This window comes from Schistocerca piceifrons, chromosome X, assembly GCF_021461385.2.
Source record: "Schistocerca piceifrons isolate TAMUIC-IGC-003096 chromosome X, iqSchPice1.1, whole genome shotgun sequence".
NCBI classification, from domain to species: Eukaryota; Metazoa; Arthropoda; class Insecta; order Orthoptera; family Acrididae; genus Schistocerca; species Schistocerca piceifrons.
In genome coordinates, this window is record NC_060149.1 from 705,904,633 (window position 1) to 705,925,909 (window position 21,277).

The window sequence follows — 21,277 nt, forward strand, 5'->3', positions numbered from 1 at the left end:
ATTTTGTGTGGGTATGTTCCAGTGATATTGTATCCATAATTTGTATTATTTAGCATGTTGGATGGTGGGTTCAGAGCAAGGCAGAACCAGAAAGGACTTAATGAGTCTCCTTGGTATATTCCACGCTTAATCTGTATTGGCTGTGATGTGATATTATTTGAATTTGTTTGGATATTAAGTGTGGTTTTCCAATTTTTCGTTACTATGTTTAGGAATTGTATCAATTTAGGATCTACTTTGCATATTTCCAATATTTGTAGTAACCATGAGTGGGGTACACTATCAAAAGCTTTTTGGTAATCAATGTATGCGTAGTGTAGCGACCTTTGTTTAGTTTTAGCTTGATATGTCACCTCTGCATCTATTATCAGTTGCTCTTTACATCCTCGTGCTCCTTTGCAACAGCCTTTTTGTTCTTCATTTATAATTTTGTTCTGTGTTGTACGTGTCATTAATTTCTGTTTAATGACTGAAGTTCATATTTTGTATATTGTTGGTAGGCATGTTATGGGGCGATATTTAGCTGGGTTCGCTGTGTCTGCTTGATCTTTAGGTTTCAGATAAGTTATTCCTTGTGTAAATGTATCAGGGAATGTGTATGGGTCTGCAATGTAACTGTTAAATAATTTAGTTAGAAGTGAATGTGTTGAGGTGAACTTCTTTAGCCAAAAATTTGCTATTTTATCATTTCCAGGGGCTTTCCAATTGTGAGTAGAATTAATTGCTTGGGTGACTTCATCTTGCAAAATTATCACTTCAGGCATTTGTGGTATCATCTTGTATGTGTCTGTTTCTGCTTGTATCTACCGTGCATGCCTGTTATGTTGTACCCGGTTTGACCATATGTTGCTCCAGAAGTGTTCCATGTCTGTTATGTTTGGTGGATTGTTTATCTTAATGTGTGTGTTATCTATTGTCTGGTAAAATTTCTTTTGGTTTGTGTTGAATGTTTGGTTTTGTTTCCTTCTATTTTCACTTTTTTTGTATCTTCTAAGTCGTTTGGCCAATGCTTGTAATTTCTGCTTCTTTTCATCTAATTGCTCTGTCGCTTCTTGTTGTGAGATTTTACCTAACCTTTTCGTTTTTTTTTCCGAGATTTCATTTCTTATAAATTGTGTTAGCTGTCCGATGTCTTTTCTCAGTTTTTCTATTTTGATCTGTAGCCTGTGTTGCCATGCTGGTTTTGTGGGTTTCTTCTGTGTGATGGTTGGTTCTGATCTCTGCCTAGTGTGTATATTTAGTGTAGTGAGTGCTCCTATATAAACCAGTAGTTGTAACTCTTCCATAGTTGTGTTTTCATTTATTTTGTTGTGTATGATTGTGTTGATAGTTTTTATTGTTGTTTCGACTTGTGGGTTATTTGGCGGTCTATGCAAGAATGGTCTAATGTCTGTATGTGTGTCTTTGTATTCTATATATGTCAGCTGAAATTTTTCTTCTATATCTAACATGTGTGTCACTTTGTGTTCTATTTGTGCTTGTTCTGGTGGCTGTCTTAAGATTTCGTTTTCCTCTGATTGTTTAATTGATGCGTGTTGTTCTTTGTTTGTTTGCTCTGGGATGTTTGAGTCCATTACTGTATTTTCTTCTTCTTCTGATTGCACATTATTTTGTTCCAGTATTTGTTGTACTTGTTGTTTGATGTTTTCTAATTCTGACTGGGGTATCCTGTTATTTTTGATTATTACACGGATCTGATCAGCTAGTCGTTGTTCTGTTAAAAATTTTAATTCTGGGTATCTGGTAATAAATGTTGTGTATACTTGTGATCTGTATCCAGTTGTGTTGGTTCCTAGGTTTGTTGCTTGGTAATAACAGAACATGAGGTGTCGATTAACTTCATCTGACCATCTCATCCTCTGTCTTTGTTTTCCTTCTAGGGTGGTTGCAGGAAGCATATCCTGCAAAACACCTCTATTTGGATTTAAATAATTTTCCAGTTGGCTAGCAGTGTCGTTACCATTGTGGGCGGGCATAGGGTTCAAGCGTCATCCCCACCATGACGGCGCTTGTCCGAGGCTTCTTTAGTTCTGTCCTGAACCAACTAATCACACTAAAAGAGGGGTTAGCCCTATTAGTGGTTTGTTCTTTTCGTCGCCTTTTACGACTGGCAGAACATACCGGAGGCCTATTCTTTTCCCGGGCCTCCACAGGGATTATTATTATTATTATTATCATTATTTTATGTGAGAGGCACTCAACATCATGGTCATCAGTGCCCTGATGAAAAGTCAGCATCTCATGGATGGTGACAAAGGCTGTCCCCACATACAGAGCAGTTTATAATGCATTAAAGTCTGCCTCCCTTCCCCACCACTTTAGGGATGATATCTGACAGTTCACAAAATTTCACCACTCTGTATAGGAATCAGTATCAGCGAGGGTGGTGGGCAGATCTCCATCAAGAATGAGGGCTGCCCTGATACCAGTCTATGAGACACACGTTGTCAAAATATACTGAACTGAAAGTGCACACCGCAAACCTCACAGAGTGGTGGGATACTCCCACCAGAGGAGGAAGCCATGTGTTACAGCGCTATGTCTGACGCACAGCCTGGTAAGCAAAACCCACTTCCAGCATTGAGGCTGACATGAAGTCCACCACACCAATGTGGATGATTTGAGTGACTGCAGTTTGTTTTCTGTCACTTTCAACCATTCAGTCTTCCACTGATGCATGATGCAGCAGTCAGAAAATGAGATGGCAGTGTGCAACGGAATGGGACACTGGCAGATAACACCATCTTGACATGCTTCCTTGGCTGCTTTGTCAGCCATGTTGTTTTCCCTATATCCAGATGTGGCTAGGTACCCAGCAAAAGATCACCTCCTTGCCACGATGCTGGGGCTGTTGTAAGGAGTCATGGATGAGCTGAATCAGCTGGTCTACTGGATACATCTGGTGAAGTGCTTGTAGTGCACTAAGCAAGTATGAACAGGCAAGAAACCTTGTATGGTGATGTCTGTGAATTCTCTCCAGTGCCATCATAATGCCATATAGTTCCACATCATAACTTGTAAATTGTTCCAGAAGACGCACTTTGAAATCCCTATCAGGGAAAACAGCAGAACAATTTAGGACATTCTCTTTCTAGAATCCATCTGTATAAATCTGGATCCTTGAGACAGTCAGTAGCACGTATTCCAAATGGCTTGGTCGCATGGGACCGATTCCTGAACAACTGTTCAAAGTTTGGTTGGACCACTGCACTAAATGCCAATGACTGAGGTGACATTGAGAGTCTCAGTGCCTCTCAAGCCAAAAGGATATGTTGCAAAAGCCAGAGTGGTGGTTCACCAGCCTCTGCACACAGACTACAAACTGGGATGGTCCGAAAGGCTCCAGTCGATATCTGAATGCCCTCACTGAGGACAGCATCTAAGATCTTGAGGCAGGAAATACAGGCTGATCCACAGACCACTCTGCCATAATCTGAATGTGATCAAACAAATGCCCTATAAAACTACAGGAGGCGGGACCTGTCAGCTCCCCATGCTTTCCCACGGTGGAAGTGGAACAATTAACGGAAGTTGTAATTCCTTCCAGGAAACCCTCTTCGATTCTTTTATCACTCTCCTCAGACAGTTGTCATTCCACCAAGGTACAGTCTGTTGTCTGAGGTGCTTTCTAGATTGTGGGATGGACTCTGCAGCAGCCTGTTGGATCTCACAAGTGATATGGGTCACCATCTCCTGCACACATTCCTTTTGTTCAAAATGGCCTGTCAACTGTACTGCAACCAATTTGTCCTTTGAATCATCCATTTTCGTGGTCTCCTGTCGACCACCGTCTGAACCGGCAGATGGACCCACAGTGGGAAGTGGTCACTAATATGTAAATCTGTAGCCACTTCCCACAGAACTGAGTCTGCACTACCTGGGGAGCAAACACGAAGACGAATGGCTCAAAAAGATTCTGAAGCTGTGGAAAAGTGTGAGAACTGACCCGAGTTCAAAAGGCAGATATTCTCAGAATGGACAAGTCGCTTGATAATTTGACTCATGGAGCAAGTGGTGGCAGAATCCCACAGCATGTTGTGTGAATTGAAGTCCCCCACATGGAAGAATGGGCATGGGATTGCCTGGGAAAGTTCTGTCAGTGCATCTGCATCCACAGGATCATGAGGTTGAAGACATAAAGAACACATTGTGATGTTAAATGGTGCTAGAACTTTCACGGCAACTGCATGTTTGGCCGTGGTAAGAGGGACAGGAGAAGAATAGCATCTGTCATCAGTGAAATCAGCCACTCCATCTTAGCCCTGTCTTCAGTAACATCGTCCTTCCTGTAGGGGTGGTAACCCCTTAATACAGGTGTGTCAGTGACTTTAAAATGAGCTTCTTGTAAGCAGATGCAGAACGGTTTCTCCTGGATCAGGAGCTGCAATTCTTCCAGATGTGATCGGAATCCATCTAAATTCCACCACAATGCAGAAGTCTCTGTGGCAGCCACTGATTAGCGATGGTTGGTCTTGTCTTTCTACCACAAAGGCAGTGATTTAGCTGGGAGGTCAGGGGACATGTTAGCTGGTGCCCAGCCCTCCGGTTCCTCCAGGTGGAAATCCATATCCTCAAGAGTAAAGTCCCCATCTGAGAGGGAGAAAGCTCATCAATCTGAAGATTTAACTGCCACTTTCTTCAACTCCAAACTACTTTTTGAGGGATGTTTATACTTACTTATGGGAGGAGTTGGTTGCTTGTTCTGAGGGGATGGCTTAGTAGGCTTCTGATGGTGGGCAGCAGTATGTGGCTTATGTTGTAAGCCCATTGCTGATGGCTTCTGAATGATTCTTGGCTCAAGTGTAGTTTTTCCCCCACAGGTACACTGACAAGCCTATGCACTCATACTTGAATCTGTGGCCTGAGTTTGTGTGGAGGCATCACACTTGGCGATTGGCTGCTTAAGGGCTGATGGAAAAGAGGTATCAAAAACAGGAGGTTGCAAAGCTTTGCTGTAATAGGGTATGCATCTCGTGACTTTCAACTCCTGAATTTTCCTTTCCTTGTTGTACATCTCAAAATTTCTGCTCCATACTGGGTGATCCCCCGAGCAGTTTATACATTTCAGAGGAAGTGTACAAGAATTGCCTAATTTGTGAGCTGGGCCTCCACAATTTCCACATGTAGCCCTCTCATTACACCCCACAGTGGTATGGCCAAATCTTTGACATCGCATTGGGTTAGGAACAAATAGGTGAACCTTAAGAAGGGTATAGCCTGCAAGGATGTGTTCATGTAATTCTGGAGCGGTAGATGCTAGAATAAACGCTGCAGATTTTTCCAATGTGCCACTGACTCTCCTCATATAGTTCTGCACTTCTGGGATGCCCACGTTTTTCTATTCTTCACGTAACTCCACAAGGTCCACATCCATTATATCAGAGCAGGTAACCATGCCCTCACATAAGTTCCATTGAGATCCCAGGAGATGCTAGGGAAACAAATGTCCACCCAGACAGAGCCCTGCATGCCTGAGCAAACCTTATGCAACAGGGAAGAGGGGGGAGGAGAAAGCGGAGCACAGGTGCCCCCAAGGTTGCCTGCTAGATACTGTTTTACCTCAACAGCCATTCACCTCATCAGCATGTAGCACACTTTGAGGTTGAGTGTTGTTGTATTTTAGTGGTATGTATTTCCTCACAGTCCAGACGGTGAAGCCAAGGCCTCCATTCTCCAATACACACTCCAGCCACACACACCATTTGTCTCCCCAGCTCACCTGCAGGGTCCGGGTCCTTTCATTCTCTCTGCTCCCCCCCCCCCCCCCCCCCCCCCGGGGTTCCACCCCTCAGCACAACTCTCCCAATGCCCACTGCTGCACCTAGCAGCCCACAATCCTGTCTCTGTCCCACACCTGTCTATACGGATTCACACAAGCAACACTACAGTAGCTTCACCACACCACACACGCACGCACGCACACACACACACACACACACACACACACACACACACACACACACACACACACAACCTGTATCCTGCCATCTCTCCCCTCCACCACCCTACCTCTCCCTCCACACATCTTCCGTACACCCATCACTACTCACTTCAGTAGAGAGAGCTTCTCACTGGAGTGTGGCCACACTAACTGGATGTATATATACAGGGTGGTCCATTGATCGTGACAGGGCCAAATATCCCACAAAATAAGTGTCATACAAAAAAACTACAAAGAACGAAACTTGTCTAGCTTGAAGGGGGAAAGCAGATGGCGCTATGGTTGGCCCGCTAGATGGCGCTGCCATAGCTCAAACGGATATCAACTGCTTTTTTTTTTTTTTTTTTTTTTTAAATAGGGACCCCCATTTTTTATTACATATTCACGTAGTATGTAAAGAAATATGAATGTTTTAGTTGGACCTCTTTTATCACTTTGTGATAGATGGCACTGTAATAGTCACAAACGTATAAGTATGTGGTACCACATAACATTCCGCCAGTGCGGACAGTATTTGCTTCATGGTACATTACCCGTGTTAAAATGGACCATTTACCAAATGCAGAAAAGGTCGATATCGTGTTGATATATGGCTATTGTGATCAAAATGCCCAACGTGCGTGTGCTATGTATGCTGCTCAGTATCCTGGACGACATCATCCAAGTGTCTGGACCGTTCGCCTGATAGTTACGTTATTTAAGGAAACAGGAAGTGTTCAGCCATGTGTGAAACATCAACCAAAACCTGCAACAAATGATGATGCTCAAGTAGTTGTTTTAGTTGCTGTCGCGGCTAATCTGCACATCAGTAGCAGACAAACTGCACGAGAATCGGGAATCTCAGAAATGTCGGTGTTGAGAATGCTACATCAACATCGATTGCACCCATACCGTATTTCTATGCACCAGGAATTGCATGGCAACGACTTTGAACGTCATGTACAGTTCTGCCACTGGGCACAAGAGATTATGGGACGATGACAGATTCTTTGCACGCATTCTACACTCCTGGAAATGGAAAAAAGAACACATTGACACCGGTGTGTCAGACCCACCATACTTGCTCCGGACACTGCGAGAGGGCTGTACAAGCAATGATCACACGCACGGCACAGCGGACACACCAGGAACCGCGGTGTTGGCCGTCGAATGGCGCTAGCTGCGCACCATTTGTGCACCGCCGCCGTCAGTGTCAGCCAGTTTGCCGTGGCATACGGAGCTCCATCGCAGTCTTTAACACTGGTAGCATGCCGCGACAGCGTGGACGTGAACCGTATGTGCAGTTGACGGACTTTGAGCGAGGGCGTATAGTGGGCATGCGGGAGGCCGGGTGGACGTACCGCCGAATTGCTCAACACGTGGGGCGTGAGGTCTCCACAGTACATCGATGTTGTCGCCAGTGGTCGGCGGAAGGTGCACGTGCCCGTCGACCTGGGACCGGACCGCAGCGACGCACGGATGCACGCCAAGGCCGTAGGATACTACGCAGTGCCGTAGGGGACCGCACCGCCACTTCCCAGCAAATTAGGGACACTGTTGCTCCTGGGGTATCGGCGAGGACCATTCGCAACCGTCTCCATGAAGCTGGGCTACGGTCCCGCACACCGTTAGGCCGTCTTTCGCTCACGCCCCAACATCGTGCAGCCCGCCTCCAGTGGTGTCGCGACAGGCGTGAATGGAGGGACGAATGGAGACGTGTCATCTTCAGCGATGAGAGTCGCTTCTGCCTTGGTGCCAATGATGGTCGTATGCGTGTTTGGCGCCGTGCAGGTGAGCGCCACAATCAGGACTGCATACGACCGAGGCACACAGGGCCAACACCCGGCATCATGGTGTGGGGAGCGTTCTCCTACACTGGCCATACACCACTGGTGATCGTCGAGGGGACACTGAATAGTGCACGGTACATCCAAACCGTCATCGAACCTATCGTTCTACCATTCCTAGACTGGTAAGAGAACTTGCTGTTTCAACAGGACAATGCACGTCCGCATGTATCCCGTGCCACCCAACGTGCTCTAGAAGGTGTAAGTCAACTACCCTGGCCAGCAAGATCTCCGGATCTGTCCCCCATTGAGCATGTTTGGGACTGGATGAAGCGTCATCTCGCGCGGTCTGCACGTCCAGCACGAACGCTGGTCCAACTGAGGCACCAGGTGGAAATGGCATGGCAAGCCGTTCCACAGGAGTACATCCAGCATCTCTACGATCATCTCCATGGGAGAATAGCAGCCTGCATTGCTGCGAAAGGTGGATATACACTGTACTAGTGCCGACATTGTGCATGCTCTGTTGCCTGTGTCTATGTGCCTGTGGTTCTGTCAGTGTGATCATGTGATGCATCTGACCCCAGGAATGTGTCAATAAAGTTTCCCCTTCCTGGGACAATGAATTCACGGTGTTCTTATTTCAATTTCCAGGAGTGTATTTAGCAACGAAGCATCATTCGCGAACAGTGGTAACATAAACCGGCATAATATGCACTATTGGGCAACGGAAAATCCACGATGGTTGCGACAAATGGAACATGAGCGATCTTGGTGGGTTAATGTATGGTGCGGCATTATGGGAGGAAGGATAATTGGCCCCCATTTTATCGATGGCAATCTAAATGGTGCAATGTATGCTGATTTCCTACATAATGTTCTACCGATGTTACTGCAAGATATTTAACTGCATGACAGAATGGCAATGTACTTCCAACATGATGGACGCCCGGCACATAGCTCGCGTGCAGTTGAAGCGGTATTGAATGACATATTTCGTGACAGGTGGATTGGTCGTCGAAGCACCATAACATGGCCCACACGTTCACCGGATCTAACGTCCCCGGACTTCTTTGTGTGGGGAAAGTTGAAGGATATTTGCTATCGTGATCCACCGACAACGCCTGACAACAGGCGTCAGTGCATTGTCAATGCATGCGAACATTACAGAAGGCGAACTACTCGCTGTTGAGAGGAATGTCGTTACATGTATTGCCAAATGCATTGAGGTTGACAGACATAATTTTGAGCACTTATTGCATTAATGTGGTATATACAGGTAATCACACTGTAACAGCATGCGTTCTCAGAAATGATAAGTTCACAAAGGTACATGTATCACATTGGAACAACCAAAATAAAATGTTCAAACGTACCTACTTTCTGTATTTTAATTTAAAAAACCTACCTGTTAGCAACTGTTCATCTAAAATAGTGAGCCATATGTTTGTGACTATTACAACGCCATCTATCACAAAGCGAAAAAAGTGGTCCAACTAAAACATTCATATTTCTTCCCGTACTACACACATATGTAATAAAAAATGGGGGTTCCTATTTACAAAAATGCAGTTGATATCCATTTGACTTATGGCAGTGCCATCTAGCGCGCCAACCATAGCGCCATCTGGTTTCCCCCTTCAAGCTAGACAAGTTTCGTTCTTTGTAGTTTTTTTGTTTGACACTTATTTCGTGAGATATTTGGCCCAGTGACAATCAATGGACCACCCTGAGAGAGAGAGAGAGAGAGAGAGAAAGAAAGAGAAAGAGAGAGAGAGAAAGAAAGAGAAAGAGAGAGAGAGAGAGAGAGAGAGAGAGAAAGAAAGAGAGAGAGAGAGAGAGAGAGAGAGAGGGGGGGGGGAGGGGGGTTTCTTCCCTTTGTATGATGAAGGAGTTTGTCTGAAAGCTGATTAATGTCCACCAGTCTACTTTTAAATGTGCTTGCCTGCTGCTCAATGCCTCCTCTATGTGGTAAGAAGCAGTCTATCCTAATTCATATTGACCTTTTTTTCCCATAATGTTCTATTGGTGTGAAAAATTGGCACAGCACCTAGCTTATTTTCTCGGGCAAGTTTATGCTGCCTGTAGGTCCACCCTCTTCTGCCCAAGATAAAAGCAGTGAAAAAAGTAAGATTACAGACACAAATTTTATGAAGACTCCTTATATGGCACATGTGAAGCAACAAAAAAAATAAATAAATAAATAAAATAAAATTTAAAAAATAAAAAAATAAAATACACTATTTTATTTAAATAATGTATACAATAAATATTCTCAACATAACTGAATACTAACATTTTAGAACAAACTGTATTTATGAACTTTTAATGACAATAATATTAAATACTTACTGGTTTTGTTAGTCCTTCCAAACTATGTTTCAAAGAAACAAACATCTCATCTATCATAACTTCACCTCTTTGAATATCCTTAAAAAAAAAAAAGTCATAATTGGCATTTAAGAAGCTCAGCTAATTGATTCTCAAACAACTGAAAGCAAATCATACTTACCACTGCAGACAATGAGGGACTCATGTCTAAACAATAAACTATACGGTACTTGTGAGACAGGAAAACTACTTTTGACTGTTGTGTGATGAGATATTTATAATAATGACTAGCTTCATAATTACAGTTTGGTGGGGGTTCATATGGCACGATAGATCTGACTATGAGCTCTTGCTCCTGGAAAGAGAAAAACAGCACACAATTAAGACACATTAAACATAACTGTCTAAGCGATGAGTAGTTATAAGAAAATATTTTTCTATTACATCACAATACAATAACCACATAAGAGACACTTACAAGCTGTATCACATACATTATTAAGATTTGAACTAAAAGTTATTAAGATCAGGTATTTTGAATGATACTGTGAAGTTAACAGAAATCAGTGACTGCCTACACTGATCAACAAGAATATTATGACCACCTACCTACTATCAATACAAATCCATCCAGGCAATAGCAGCATCACTTGGCGAGGAATGACTGCTAGTCAGATACACGTACCATGCATGTAGTATCCGCGAGTGTGCTGTCCATGTGTAGAATGGAGAAAATGCACGATCTATTCTGAGTTTGACCAACAGCAGATTTTAATGGACTGGAGGGTTGGCACGAGCATTTCGGAAGCTGCACAACTTGTCATATGTTCAAGAAGTGCTGTGGTGAGTGTCTTCAATGCATGGCAAAACCAATGTGAAACCACGTCCAGACGTTGTGTGGTTGGGTGGTCACTCCTCATTACAGATGTTGTACATTGTAGGTTGGGCAGGATGGTGAAACAGGACAGGCAGTGAACTGCGATAGAACTAGTATCACACTTTAATGTGGGGCAGAGTACAAGGGTGTCTGAACATACAGTGTACCGAACACTCCTAATGATGGGCCTCTGCAGCCGACAACCCATGCATGTGCCAATGTTAACACCATGACACTGGCAACTACAACTGAAATGGACACTTGACCATCAGCAGTGGCAGAGCATTGCATGGTCTGATGAATCCTGAAACCTTCATCACCATGCCGATGGGAGGACATGAATCCGCTGTCTTCCAGGGGAACAGCTCACTGAACCAGTACTGCGAAACAGAGAGAAGCTGGCAGCAGCTCCATTATGCTCTGGGGCATCCATGGCCCCAGTGGAGCTCGTAAAAGGCACCATAAAGGCCAAGGAGTATCTACACTGATTACAGACCATGTACACCCCTTCATGATGATCATGTTTCCCAATGTCAGTGGCATTCCTCAACAAGATAATGCAACATTTCACAAGGCCAGGAGTGTTTTGGAGTGGTTCGAGGAACCCAGTGGCAAGTTCCAATTGATGTGCTGGCTCTCCAACTCAACAGATCTGAACAGGATTGAACACATCTGGCATGTGATTGAATGTGGCGTCAGAGGTCATCATCCCCCCTCCCCACAAACTTACAGGAGTCAGGTGACTTGTGTGTGCAGAAGTGATGCCAACTCCCTCCAGTGACCTATCAAGGCCTCATTGCTTCCATGCCACAATGTGTTGCCACTGTTATCCGTGCCAAAAGTAGACATACTGGCAATTAGCTAGGTGATCATAATGTTCTGGCTGATCAGTGTATATAAAGATTACAATACAAAACCTAGCATGGCTGTGTTCTTGACTGTATAATTTCCCAAAAAATATACACAGATTTGTGGCAAAGAAAACAATGTTCCTGTTTCCATCATAGTCTTGCTACATTTTTTACAAGTTGTCTTGTACTTTAAGCCTTGCAAACGCTTGTGTGTGATGTATCTGTTGTTATTCAACACACACTCTTAAACATTCATATTTTGCCTATGCTGTTGTTTTCTAGGGCACTTGGTGACAGGGTTATCAGTGTCTGTGCTCAAATATCCATGAAATGGGACAGTTAACTCACTCTCTCTCTCTCTCTCTCTCTCTCTCTCTCTCTCTCTCTCTCTCTCTCTCTCTCTCTCCAGCATCTGAGACTGCATTCTCCATCTCTTATCAAAAATATCACTCAAACACATCCAAGACTGGCCTCAAACACCACAAACAAAACATCTGGACTACTTATTTTAGAACATATTTTGAAAATTATAGCTTTGCAATGCTAAATGCAACATATTTGAAGAAGTGTCATATGCAATATTTAAACCTGGTTCACCATCTCCTACAAATACTTCGTAATACTTTATACATAGGAAATGTAGAACATATCTTACTGACTCATGTTTCTACACAAAAAACTAAGTATTGTTCTTAGGCCGATACTACACTATCAAATTTCTTTGTCAAAGATTTGATCAAAGATGTGATCAAATATTCCGTCAAATATATTTGACAAAGATCTTTGATGTAGCGCTAGAAGGGGTATTACACTGTCATCAAATTTTTCGTCAAAGTTCAAGATGGCAGACAACAACTTGTTATTAACCGCAGCAGTTGCATGTACCGCAATTGCATTGTGTGCACATGCGGAAAAGAAGTGGGGGGAAAAAAAGGAACCATACATACGAGGTTGACAGTCTTAAATTCCTGGGATTACAACTTGATAATAAATTCAGTTGGGACTAGCACACCACAGAACTGCAGAAACGCCTTAACAAATCTGTATTTGCAATTCAAGTGTTAGCAGACATAAGCAACATAAAAATGAAAAAGCTTGCATACTTTGCCTACTTTCATTCCATAATGTCATATGGTATAATATTTTGGGGTAAATCTTCAAGTCAAACAAAAGTTTTCAGAGTCCAAAAGCATGTAATACATATTATTTGTGGAGTAAATTCACAGACGTCCTGCAGAAACCTTTTCAAAGAACTGGGCATACTAACTACTGCCTCTCAGTATTACTCCTTAATGAAATTTGTCCTAAATAATATATCTCTTTTTCCAACAAACAACTCAGTTCATACATACAATACCAGGAACAAAAATGATCTGCACGAGGACTTAAAAGCACTTACTTTAGTCCAAAAAGGGGTCCACTACACAGGAACACTCATCTTCAATAATTTGCCAGCAAACATAAAAAATTTAGTTACAAATAAAGATCAGTTTAAAAGGAGCCTGAAAGACTTACTAGTGGCCAACTCCTTCTACACCATTGATGAAATTTTTAATAGAAACAAATGATGTATTGTATTTATTCATACTATTAGTATTGTTATTTCAGCTTAAAAAAAAATTGACATGTTCCACATCCATGAGGATCTCCTCAGCACGGATCTATGGAATGAAAAACTAATCTAATCTGGGTGAAGCCGTGGGTTTTACGACACGATAAAAGCATTCAACAAAACTTGTTACCTGAGTTTACAGTGGAAGATGTCAAGTCGTACATCAATTACTTAAGAATGGATGAGCATACATTTCTGTATGTGCTCAGTGAAGTGTATCCTCATATCACAAAGCACAATATTCACTTAAGAACCGCTACATCTTCAGAAGGCAGGCTCACTCCGATTCCTTGCTACAGGAGAGGGTTATGTTAGGTTATGTTAGGTTAGGTTAGGTTAGGTTAGGTTAGGTTAGGTCAGGTCTCTAATCTTCTTAATCTATTTTTGTACTCAGGGTGCCTCACGTTGTAAAGCGCCTCATCAGCTTCGTACATCTCTATTAATTTTGTAGTTGTCGGCACACACCAATTGTATTTACTGGCAATGTTTATAAAAACACTACAGATGACAGAACGCTGCAGCGATGCTAGCTCTCCATGTGGTAACATGTCACATTGCAGTGAACAGAAGACAAGCGATTTCTTTGATCGAATCTACAGTGAGGCCCTAGATTTGATCAAATATTGGACGACATTTGACAAAGTTCCTCTTACACCATCAAATATCTTTGACAAAGATTTTTGACAAAGATATTTGACAAAGAAATTTGACAAAGAAATTTGATAGTGTAATACCGGCCTTAGGCATAATCCACCATATGACATTATGTTTTGAAACAATCAGTCACACAAGAGCAACATCAGAATTGAAACGCCATCAGGTTTTTTTCTTTTCAGTACACGTTTCCTGTCTGAATTTTATGACATCATTATACACTTTCCAAAAAGATGCTGTTTCTGTGTGTGTGTGTGTGGGGGGAGGGGGGCGTGTGTGTGTGTGGGTGGGTGGCGCAATACATTTTAACAGTACATCACACAATGCAATAATACGTTTCGAGAGACGATGTTCTCAAAACATGTTGTCCTATTGTGTGAAATACAGTTGAGGTAACTGAATGCTGTCAGTTTACTGATAAACTGCAACAACCAGTACCTCACATCTGAGCAATGGACATTATTCAAATATCGTGTGTGATTTTAAGTAAGTGGTTTCTCTGTCAGTTCAGGGAAAGATCTGGAGAAGGAACCATTTCCTAACTGTACAAGAAACTGGGAAAAGACAGACTTTTCTTCCCTCTACATTTCTAGTATCTTGATTTAGAAAATGACTGTTTTGGTTATGCCCATGCCACACAAGCGAAAGAATAGTTTTCTTCAACCATCTAAATTACTATCTCTCTAAAGTATAATTATTTGATCTGATTTACTCACTCTTATTTCACTGTCACTGCAATTCACCACCTCAAACTTAAAGCAGCAATGGATGACCACCAAAGACATAAGGAGATAAAAAAGTAATGCACAACACTAAGAGGCAATATACAAAGTGTCGTCATGAATTACAGATAGTTCACAATCCAGGAACTTGGTGGTACACTATTGCAGAAATCCTTTCTCATGCAATCTATATTGCTTCCAGCAGAGGTCACAAACTGCAGTGGCAGCAATTAACTTTCACACACAGCAAAACCCACATCAGCCACTGCCTGTTTAACCAGCTGCTGTTATCAGTGTCTTTCTCAGGTTCTGTTAACATGATTTAAAAAATGTTTATAATAAAATATGGAGACGTCGAAAGAATCATTACTTTTATGTTGTAATTTCATGTACTGGCATGTTCCATGACCTTGGAGGTTTGCTCCTCAATTTGGTTCTATAGAACTAGATGCATAAATAAATAAATTAATAAAGCTGACGAAAGATATTCCTGTGAGATACCTCTCACATGGGAAAGATTTCTGTATAGCTATCTCAAGTTGGGTAAAATTATCCAGAGCAGAAAGATACTCTCAGGTCCATAATGCAAACAACTCAAAAAACTTGTTTCCAGAATCCACAGAGCAGCTACTGAACACCTGCTCAAGAAAGAGCACTGCAGAAAAACTATGTTGAGATCAGTGATTTTTTATTGGTTTTAGGGAAGGAACCAGGTTAGCTTCCCTACAGGAGGTGGGATACTGTCCTCGTAAACATCTCTTGTTAAAGAGTTCAAGGGAGATTTCTTTTGATTAAAGATCCCATTGTTTTAACTCAAAAGCCTCCTCTTCTCTGTGGCTTCCTGGTTATGTGGAAATATGGGAGGGGGTCTCATTTTGCACAAGACGTTATATTACAAAAACATTCTGCCATTTTTATTGATATAATGTGTGGAAATTTGATCCAAACTTGACTTCATTGTATGGCAGTTTCTTTACTCGGACCTTTCCTTCCATAAATCATTCTGTTAGTCTTCAATAGTCTTGTGCCCAAACTGTAATGATGAATTAAACTCAGAACTATTTCCATGATCTTTTCATACTGTATTTGTAAACCAACACTTAACCTTTACAATGTGAAGTGTGTCATGGACTTGAACCTTTGCACTGTCACCCACCTGCTCCTGACCATTAAGTGACATTTCAGCGATGATGCCATAAGAGACACAGCACTAGCCCAGACTGGGGAAAAATGTGGAAGGAAATCGACAATATCATCTTTGAAGAAACCCTCTTGGCATCTGCCTTCAAAATGATTCCAAAAACTACGGAAAACTTAAATCTGGATGGATGGACAGGAAACTGAACCCCAGCTCTCCTAAATGGGAATCCAGTGTATTAATCACTACCACCTCACTTGATCATTTTATGGAAACCCCACAATAAGGTATGGAAACTTAAGTCCATTTAAATAGAGCCTCACATGTCTGAGTGCGCTTTGAAAACTGGAATGCAAATAGTAACTTGGGATTGCTGGCTATAAACTGTGTCAGCTCAATAACCATACGCAAGTATCACATCTTGTAACTGAAGTACTTTTGCAGACATTTGTGACATCTTCACAATTCGAGCAGTTAGATGAAGTATAGTTTTCAACTGTCATACCTGCTGATTGAATGTCAAAAACAGCACCATTGATCAGCCACCAGTCCCTGTCACTGTACAGTATTTGACTTCATTGAAGGAGTCACAGGACAACATACTGATATGACGAACAGTCATTTACTGCCAGGATGTCTCAGCATATGCAGACCACCAGAGATAGCATCTTGGCACTTGTACAGTATGATGGTTTCAGTGCGCTGTCACAATGAAGGGATCCAGTTCAAGCAGAATCACTCACCTGTTCACATTGAGTCAAATTGTTCAGCAATGGTTCACAACAAGCTGATGTCAACTTGATCAACTGGCCTCATGGAGTACTGGACTTTAATCCCACTGAAAATGTGTGGAGCAAACTGAAGTGGTAAATGAACTTACATTGGCAGACATTGGCCCCTGGACCAAGTGTTATATGAGCGAATCTCACAGACGATAAGACTTATTTCCAGATGCCGACTGCTGCCATGCCTTGACAAATGAGGCAGGTAACTGGTGGACCTCATCCCAGTCTCATCCCTAATGGGAAACTTTCCTCATCTCACATTACCCCACTTTGTATTAAATTCCTGATAAAAATGCATGTTTGTTAACTGGAAATTTAAATGAAATCATTACATTTCACATTTTATTTATTGGATTCATGCTACGTAACACTTAAAAAACTTAACTCGATTTGAACAGGCCATGAAGGCCCGACAGTACCGACCGACCACTGTGTCATCCTCTGCCCACAGGCGTCACTGGATGCGGATATGGAGGAGCATGTGGTCAGCACACCGCTCTCCTGGCTGTACATCAGTTTACGAGACTGGAGCCACTACTACTCAATCAAGTAGCCCCTCAGTTTGCCTCACGAGGGCTGAGTGCGCCCCGCTCACCAACAGTGCTCGGCAGACCAGATGGTCACCCATCCAAGTGTTAGCCCAGCCACACAGTGCTTCACTTTGATGATCTGACAGGAACCAGTGTTACCATTCCAGCAAAGCTGTTGGACTACTTAACACTTATTACATTTAAATTTGAAAAAAGCAGTAACAAATCAATTTGAACTGAAACAGAAATGGTCTCCTAGTATGAGACAGTCAGAGAAAAATATAATATTGACCAATATCAAAACAGGCAAACCCTAAAATAATAATATTTCCTTCCTAAATGCCTCTTCAACATTTTCTGTTTTTATTTTGCAAAAGAAGGGCAGCCAGGGAATGCCAAAGCTCTTTTTCCAATTAGCATTCCTCAGGAGCCCAGGGATAGCATCCCATGCATGCACTGTGCCTATTTCTCTATGTTAGTCTTCAGAGAAACAATCATTGCAGAATACGCATTCAGTGTTTTCTTCTTCAGACTGCACAACCAAAGGATTTCTCTCAAATAAATCTATATCAAACTAAGAATCACTTCTGTCTCCTACGATTCCACCACACCTTTCATCTCTTTGAACTGTTTCAAATGTTCCCTTTATGGAGATGATTTAACAGGTTCAGAACATGCTGACCTTACTACATTAAATTGGTCTTGATGTGTCTTGGTGATTATGGGAGCTGACCGGATGCCAACTGGACTCACATTTACTCCATTATTTGCATCTTGTATGTCAAACTCCTGGTATAATGCAAAGTTATTCTGTATTCCCGTTGCATGTAAAGAGTCCCATTTTCCATTATCACTGCTTTCAAGTGTGCCACTCCAAATAACATCATAATCAAAATTGAGGTTGCTATTTGACATGGGTTATTTTCTCACCAGGTTTCTATTTCTTGGGGATATTATACTGTAAACAGACCCCATGAATTTCACACAAGACACTGTATTTTATGCATGGATAAAGAGATAAACAGATGTGTGGTCATATTTTCTCTTGCTTTGTCTCTCAGAGAAATGTAATATGAATCCCATCACTCATTAGCAAAGCAGAATCATCACCAGATGGCTTCCTGAAGTTCACAAAATTGTCAAACCACTTACTAAAGACATTAGTCTGCATCTTGCTAATAAGCCATCTTATGCTAGAAACCTAGCCCCATAGTTACACTGCTCAGTTTGAAGGACAATACATTATGGTAAACGAAAGAATACTTTGTGAATAATATAAACATATGAAGATCATCGCAACAGCTATTCAACTTTAGATATTAAAGCCCTAAAAGCACGTACACTCAAAAAACTCAAAATTCAACACTTTTAAAATAAAGGATTCTCAACAATATCCAGCTCCGTAATTATCTTATTGTCACTGCCCTACAAGCACTCTGGCAGTGTTAGAACTAAGTTCTGGTATCACACAATGAAGCTGAGCACTTACTGTTATCATAATCTACCTTCCTCACAGAGACAAACTCACCTGTATTGGACTCCTTTCCTCTATATTCACACTTATTTTCAATAGTGATAATATCCTTTGGGCACATTAAAAACAATGTCAAATCAGAGCATAAACAGTTATTTTCCCAAATTAAATACTAGTTGCAGTAAGACAAAGCGTAGTGCATTCCATCTGGTGTCTGTAGTTTCATACTTGCAGACCACGACATTACTGAGTTCTACTTTCCTCGAAAATTACAGAGGAATGAATCCTACTTTTCTGTTGGAAAACAATACTCTACTCTTGTCCTGCCAATTAGAACAATATGCAATTTCGTACCTGCGTATCTCTTCTGTATCATTGTACACATCCAACAGGGTTTTAATAAATATTGTCCAACAGAACTTAAACATCTTTCTACATCTACATCTACATCTACATTGATACTCCGCAAGCCACCCAACGGTGTGTGGCGGAGGGCACTTTACGTGCCACTGTCATTACCTCCCTTTCCTGTTCCAGTCGCGTATGGTTCGCGGGAAGAACGACTGTCTGAAAGCCTCCGTGCGCGCTCTAATCTCTCTAATTTTACATTCGTGATCTCCTCGGGAGGTATAAGTAGGGGGAAGCAATATATTCGATACCTCATCCAGAAACGCACCCTCTCGAAACCTGGCGAGCAAGCTACACCGCGATGCAGAGCGCCTCTCTTGCAGAGTCTGCCACTTGAGTTTATTAAACATCTCCGTAATGCTATCACGGTTACCAAATAACCCTGTGACGAAATGCGCCGCTCTTCTTTGGATCTTCTCTATCTCCTCCGTCAGACCGATCTGGTACGGATCCCACACTGATGAGCAATACTCAAGTATAGGTCGAACGAGTGTTTTGTAAGCCACTTCCTTTGTTGATGGACTACATTTTCTAAGCACTCTCCCAATGAATCTCAACCTGGTACCCGCTTTACCAACAATTAATTTTATATGATCATTCCACTTCAAATCGTTCCGCACGCATACTCCCAGATATTTTACAGAAGTAACTGCTACCAGTGTTTGTTCCGCTATCATATAATCATACAATAAAGGATCCTTCTTTCTATGTATTCGCAATACATTACATTTGTCTATGTTAAGGGTCAGTTGCCACTCCCTGCACCAAGTGCCTATCCGCTGCAGATCTTCCTGCATTTCGCTACAATTTTCTAATGCTGCAACTTCTCTGTATACTACAGCATCATCCGCGAAAAGCCGCATGGAACTTCTGACACTATCTACTAAGTCATTTATATATATTGTGAAAAGCAATGGTCCCATAACACTCCCCTGTGGCACGCCAGAGGTTACTTTAACGTCTGTAGACGTCTCTCCATTGATAACAACATGCTGTGTTCTGTTTGCTAAAAACTCTTCAATCCAGCCACACAGCTGGTCTGATATTCCGTAGGCTCTTACTTTGTTTATCAGGCGACAGTGCGGAACTGTATCGAACGCCTTCCGGAAGTCAAGAAAAATAGCATCTACCTGGGAGAACCATCATGCTGAATAGCTGAACTTATTTTTCCCAACATATCTGTAATTTCATTTTCAGACTAAAATATATGAGTTCATACTTAAACATCTTTCTTACTCAATTTCATCTTAATGGTTTGTTCTGCTGCATCTGCTTTCCTGTTCTGTCTGCTGCTTCTGAGAAGTTTTATGCATGCAGACAAAACTTTCTCTTTGACAACTTAATTTTGGCCTGACTGTTTTCAAAATTGAGAATGATAATGAATTTTAGTGTGCCCAAATAAAAGGGCAAAAATATTGCTGTTGAACTTGGCACTTACATTTGAGTGCATAATTTGATAAAAGTACATCATTACCAGTTTCATTTGTGCCAAATTCAAACTTCATAAAAGATAAAAAAATTTCTAGAAATCTGATTGATCTAAACTCAGTTACTCCCAAAATAATAATGTTCTCTCACTCCTATACATGTAATATAACTTAGATGACTTTCCTTTAAAATTTTGTGAGTTTTGTGATGAAGTTTTTGTTCACTCATACTACAATAGTTCTCTTAGAGACTACAAATAATATGGACCAGTGTATTCCTCATCAACACAAGAGAAGCTATCAAAGAAAGGCAATTGGCACCTACCAAAACAGGGACATAAAAAATTTTGGCTGGACGACAGAATTCTGGTTCAGCAAGTGATGACCACACATTTTGAGCATAAGCACCTTGCATAGCGACACTAACATCTCATTCACACTGCCTCTAGTGTTATTGATCAAATCATTACATTTTTCACGATCGCTATCGATATCCTATGCTTCCATGTGTAATATTTAATTGGTATTCATTTCTAATTTTGTGTATAGTATGTCTCATCAGTATGATAATATGTTGTTGTTAATAATGCAACATGGGTATTAACGACGTGAAAGCATTTCCACAAATTGTGACATGGCTGTAGTTGCCAAGAATACCTGATGTGGGACTTAGTCATTTTCTGTACAGTTTTGTTTTGTCGACTGTACCTAAGGAGTCCTAGAGACATGATAAGTACTACCTTCCACTTTTCAAGTTTATG

The 21,277-nt window shown here is 41.7% G+C and overlaps 1 protein-coding gene across 1 annotated transcript in view; it reads right to left on the bottom strand.

The window, feature by feature from the left end:
• Positions 1 to 21,277, bottom strand: part of LOC124722628 (KICSTOR complex protein SZT2-like) — a 727,281-nt gene that overhangs the window by 696,884 nt on the left and 9,120 nt on the right. The window contains exons 3-4 of the mRNA XM_047247762.1: positions 10,220 to 10,393; positions 10,060 to 10,137 (exon numbers count right to left, since the gene is read on the bottom strand). Of these exons, the coding sequence (XP_047103718.1) occupies positions 10,060 to 10,137; positions 10,220 to 10,393 (252 nt within the window). The remainder of the gene's footprint in view (positions 1 to 10,059; positions 10,138 to 10,219; positions 10,394 to 21,277) is intronic.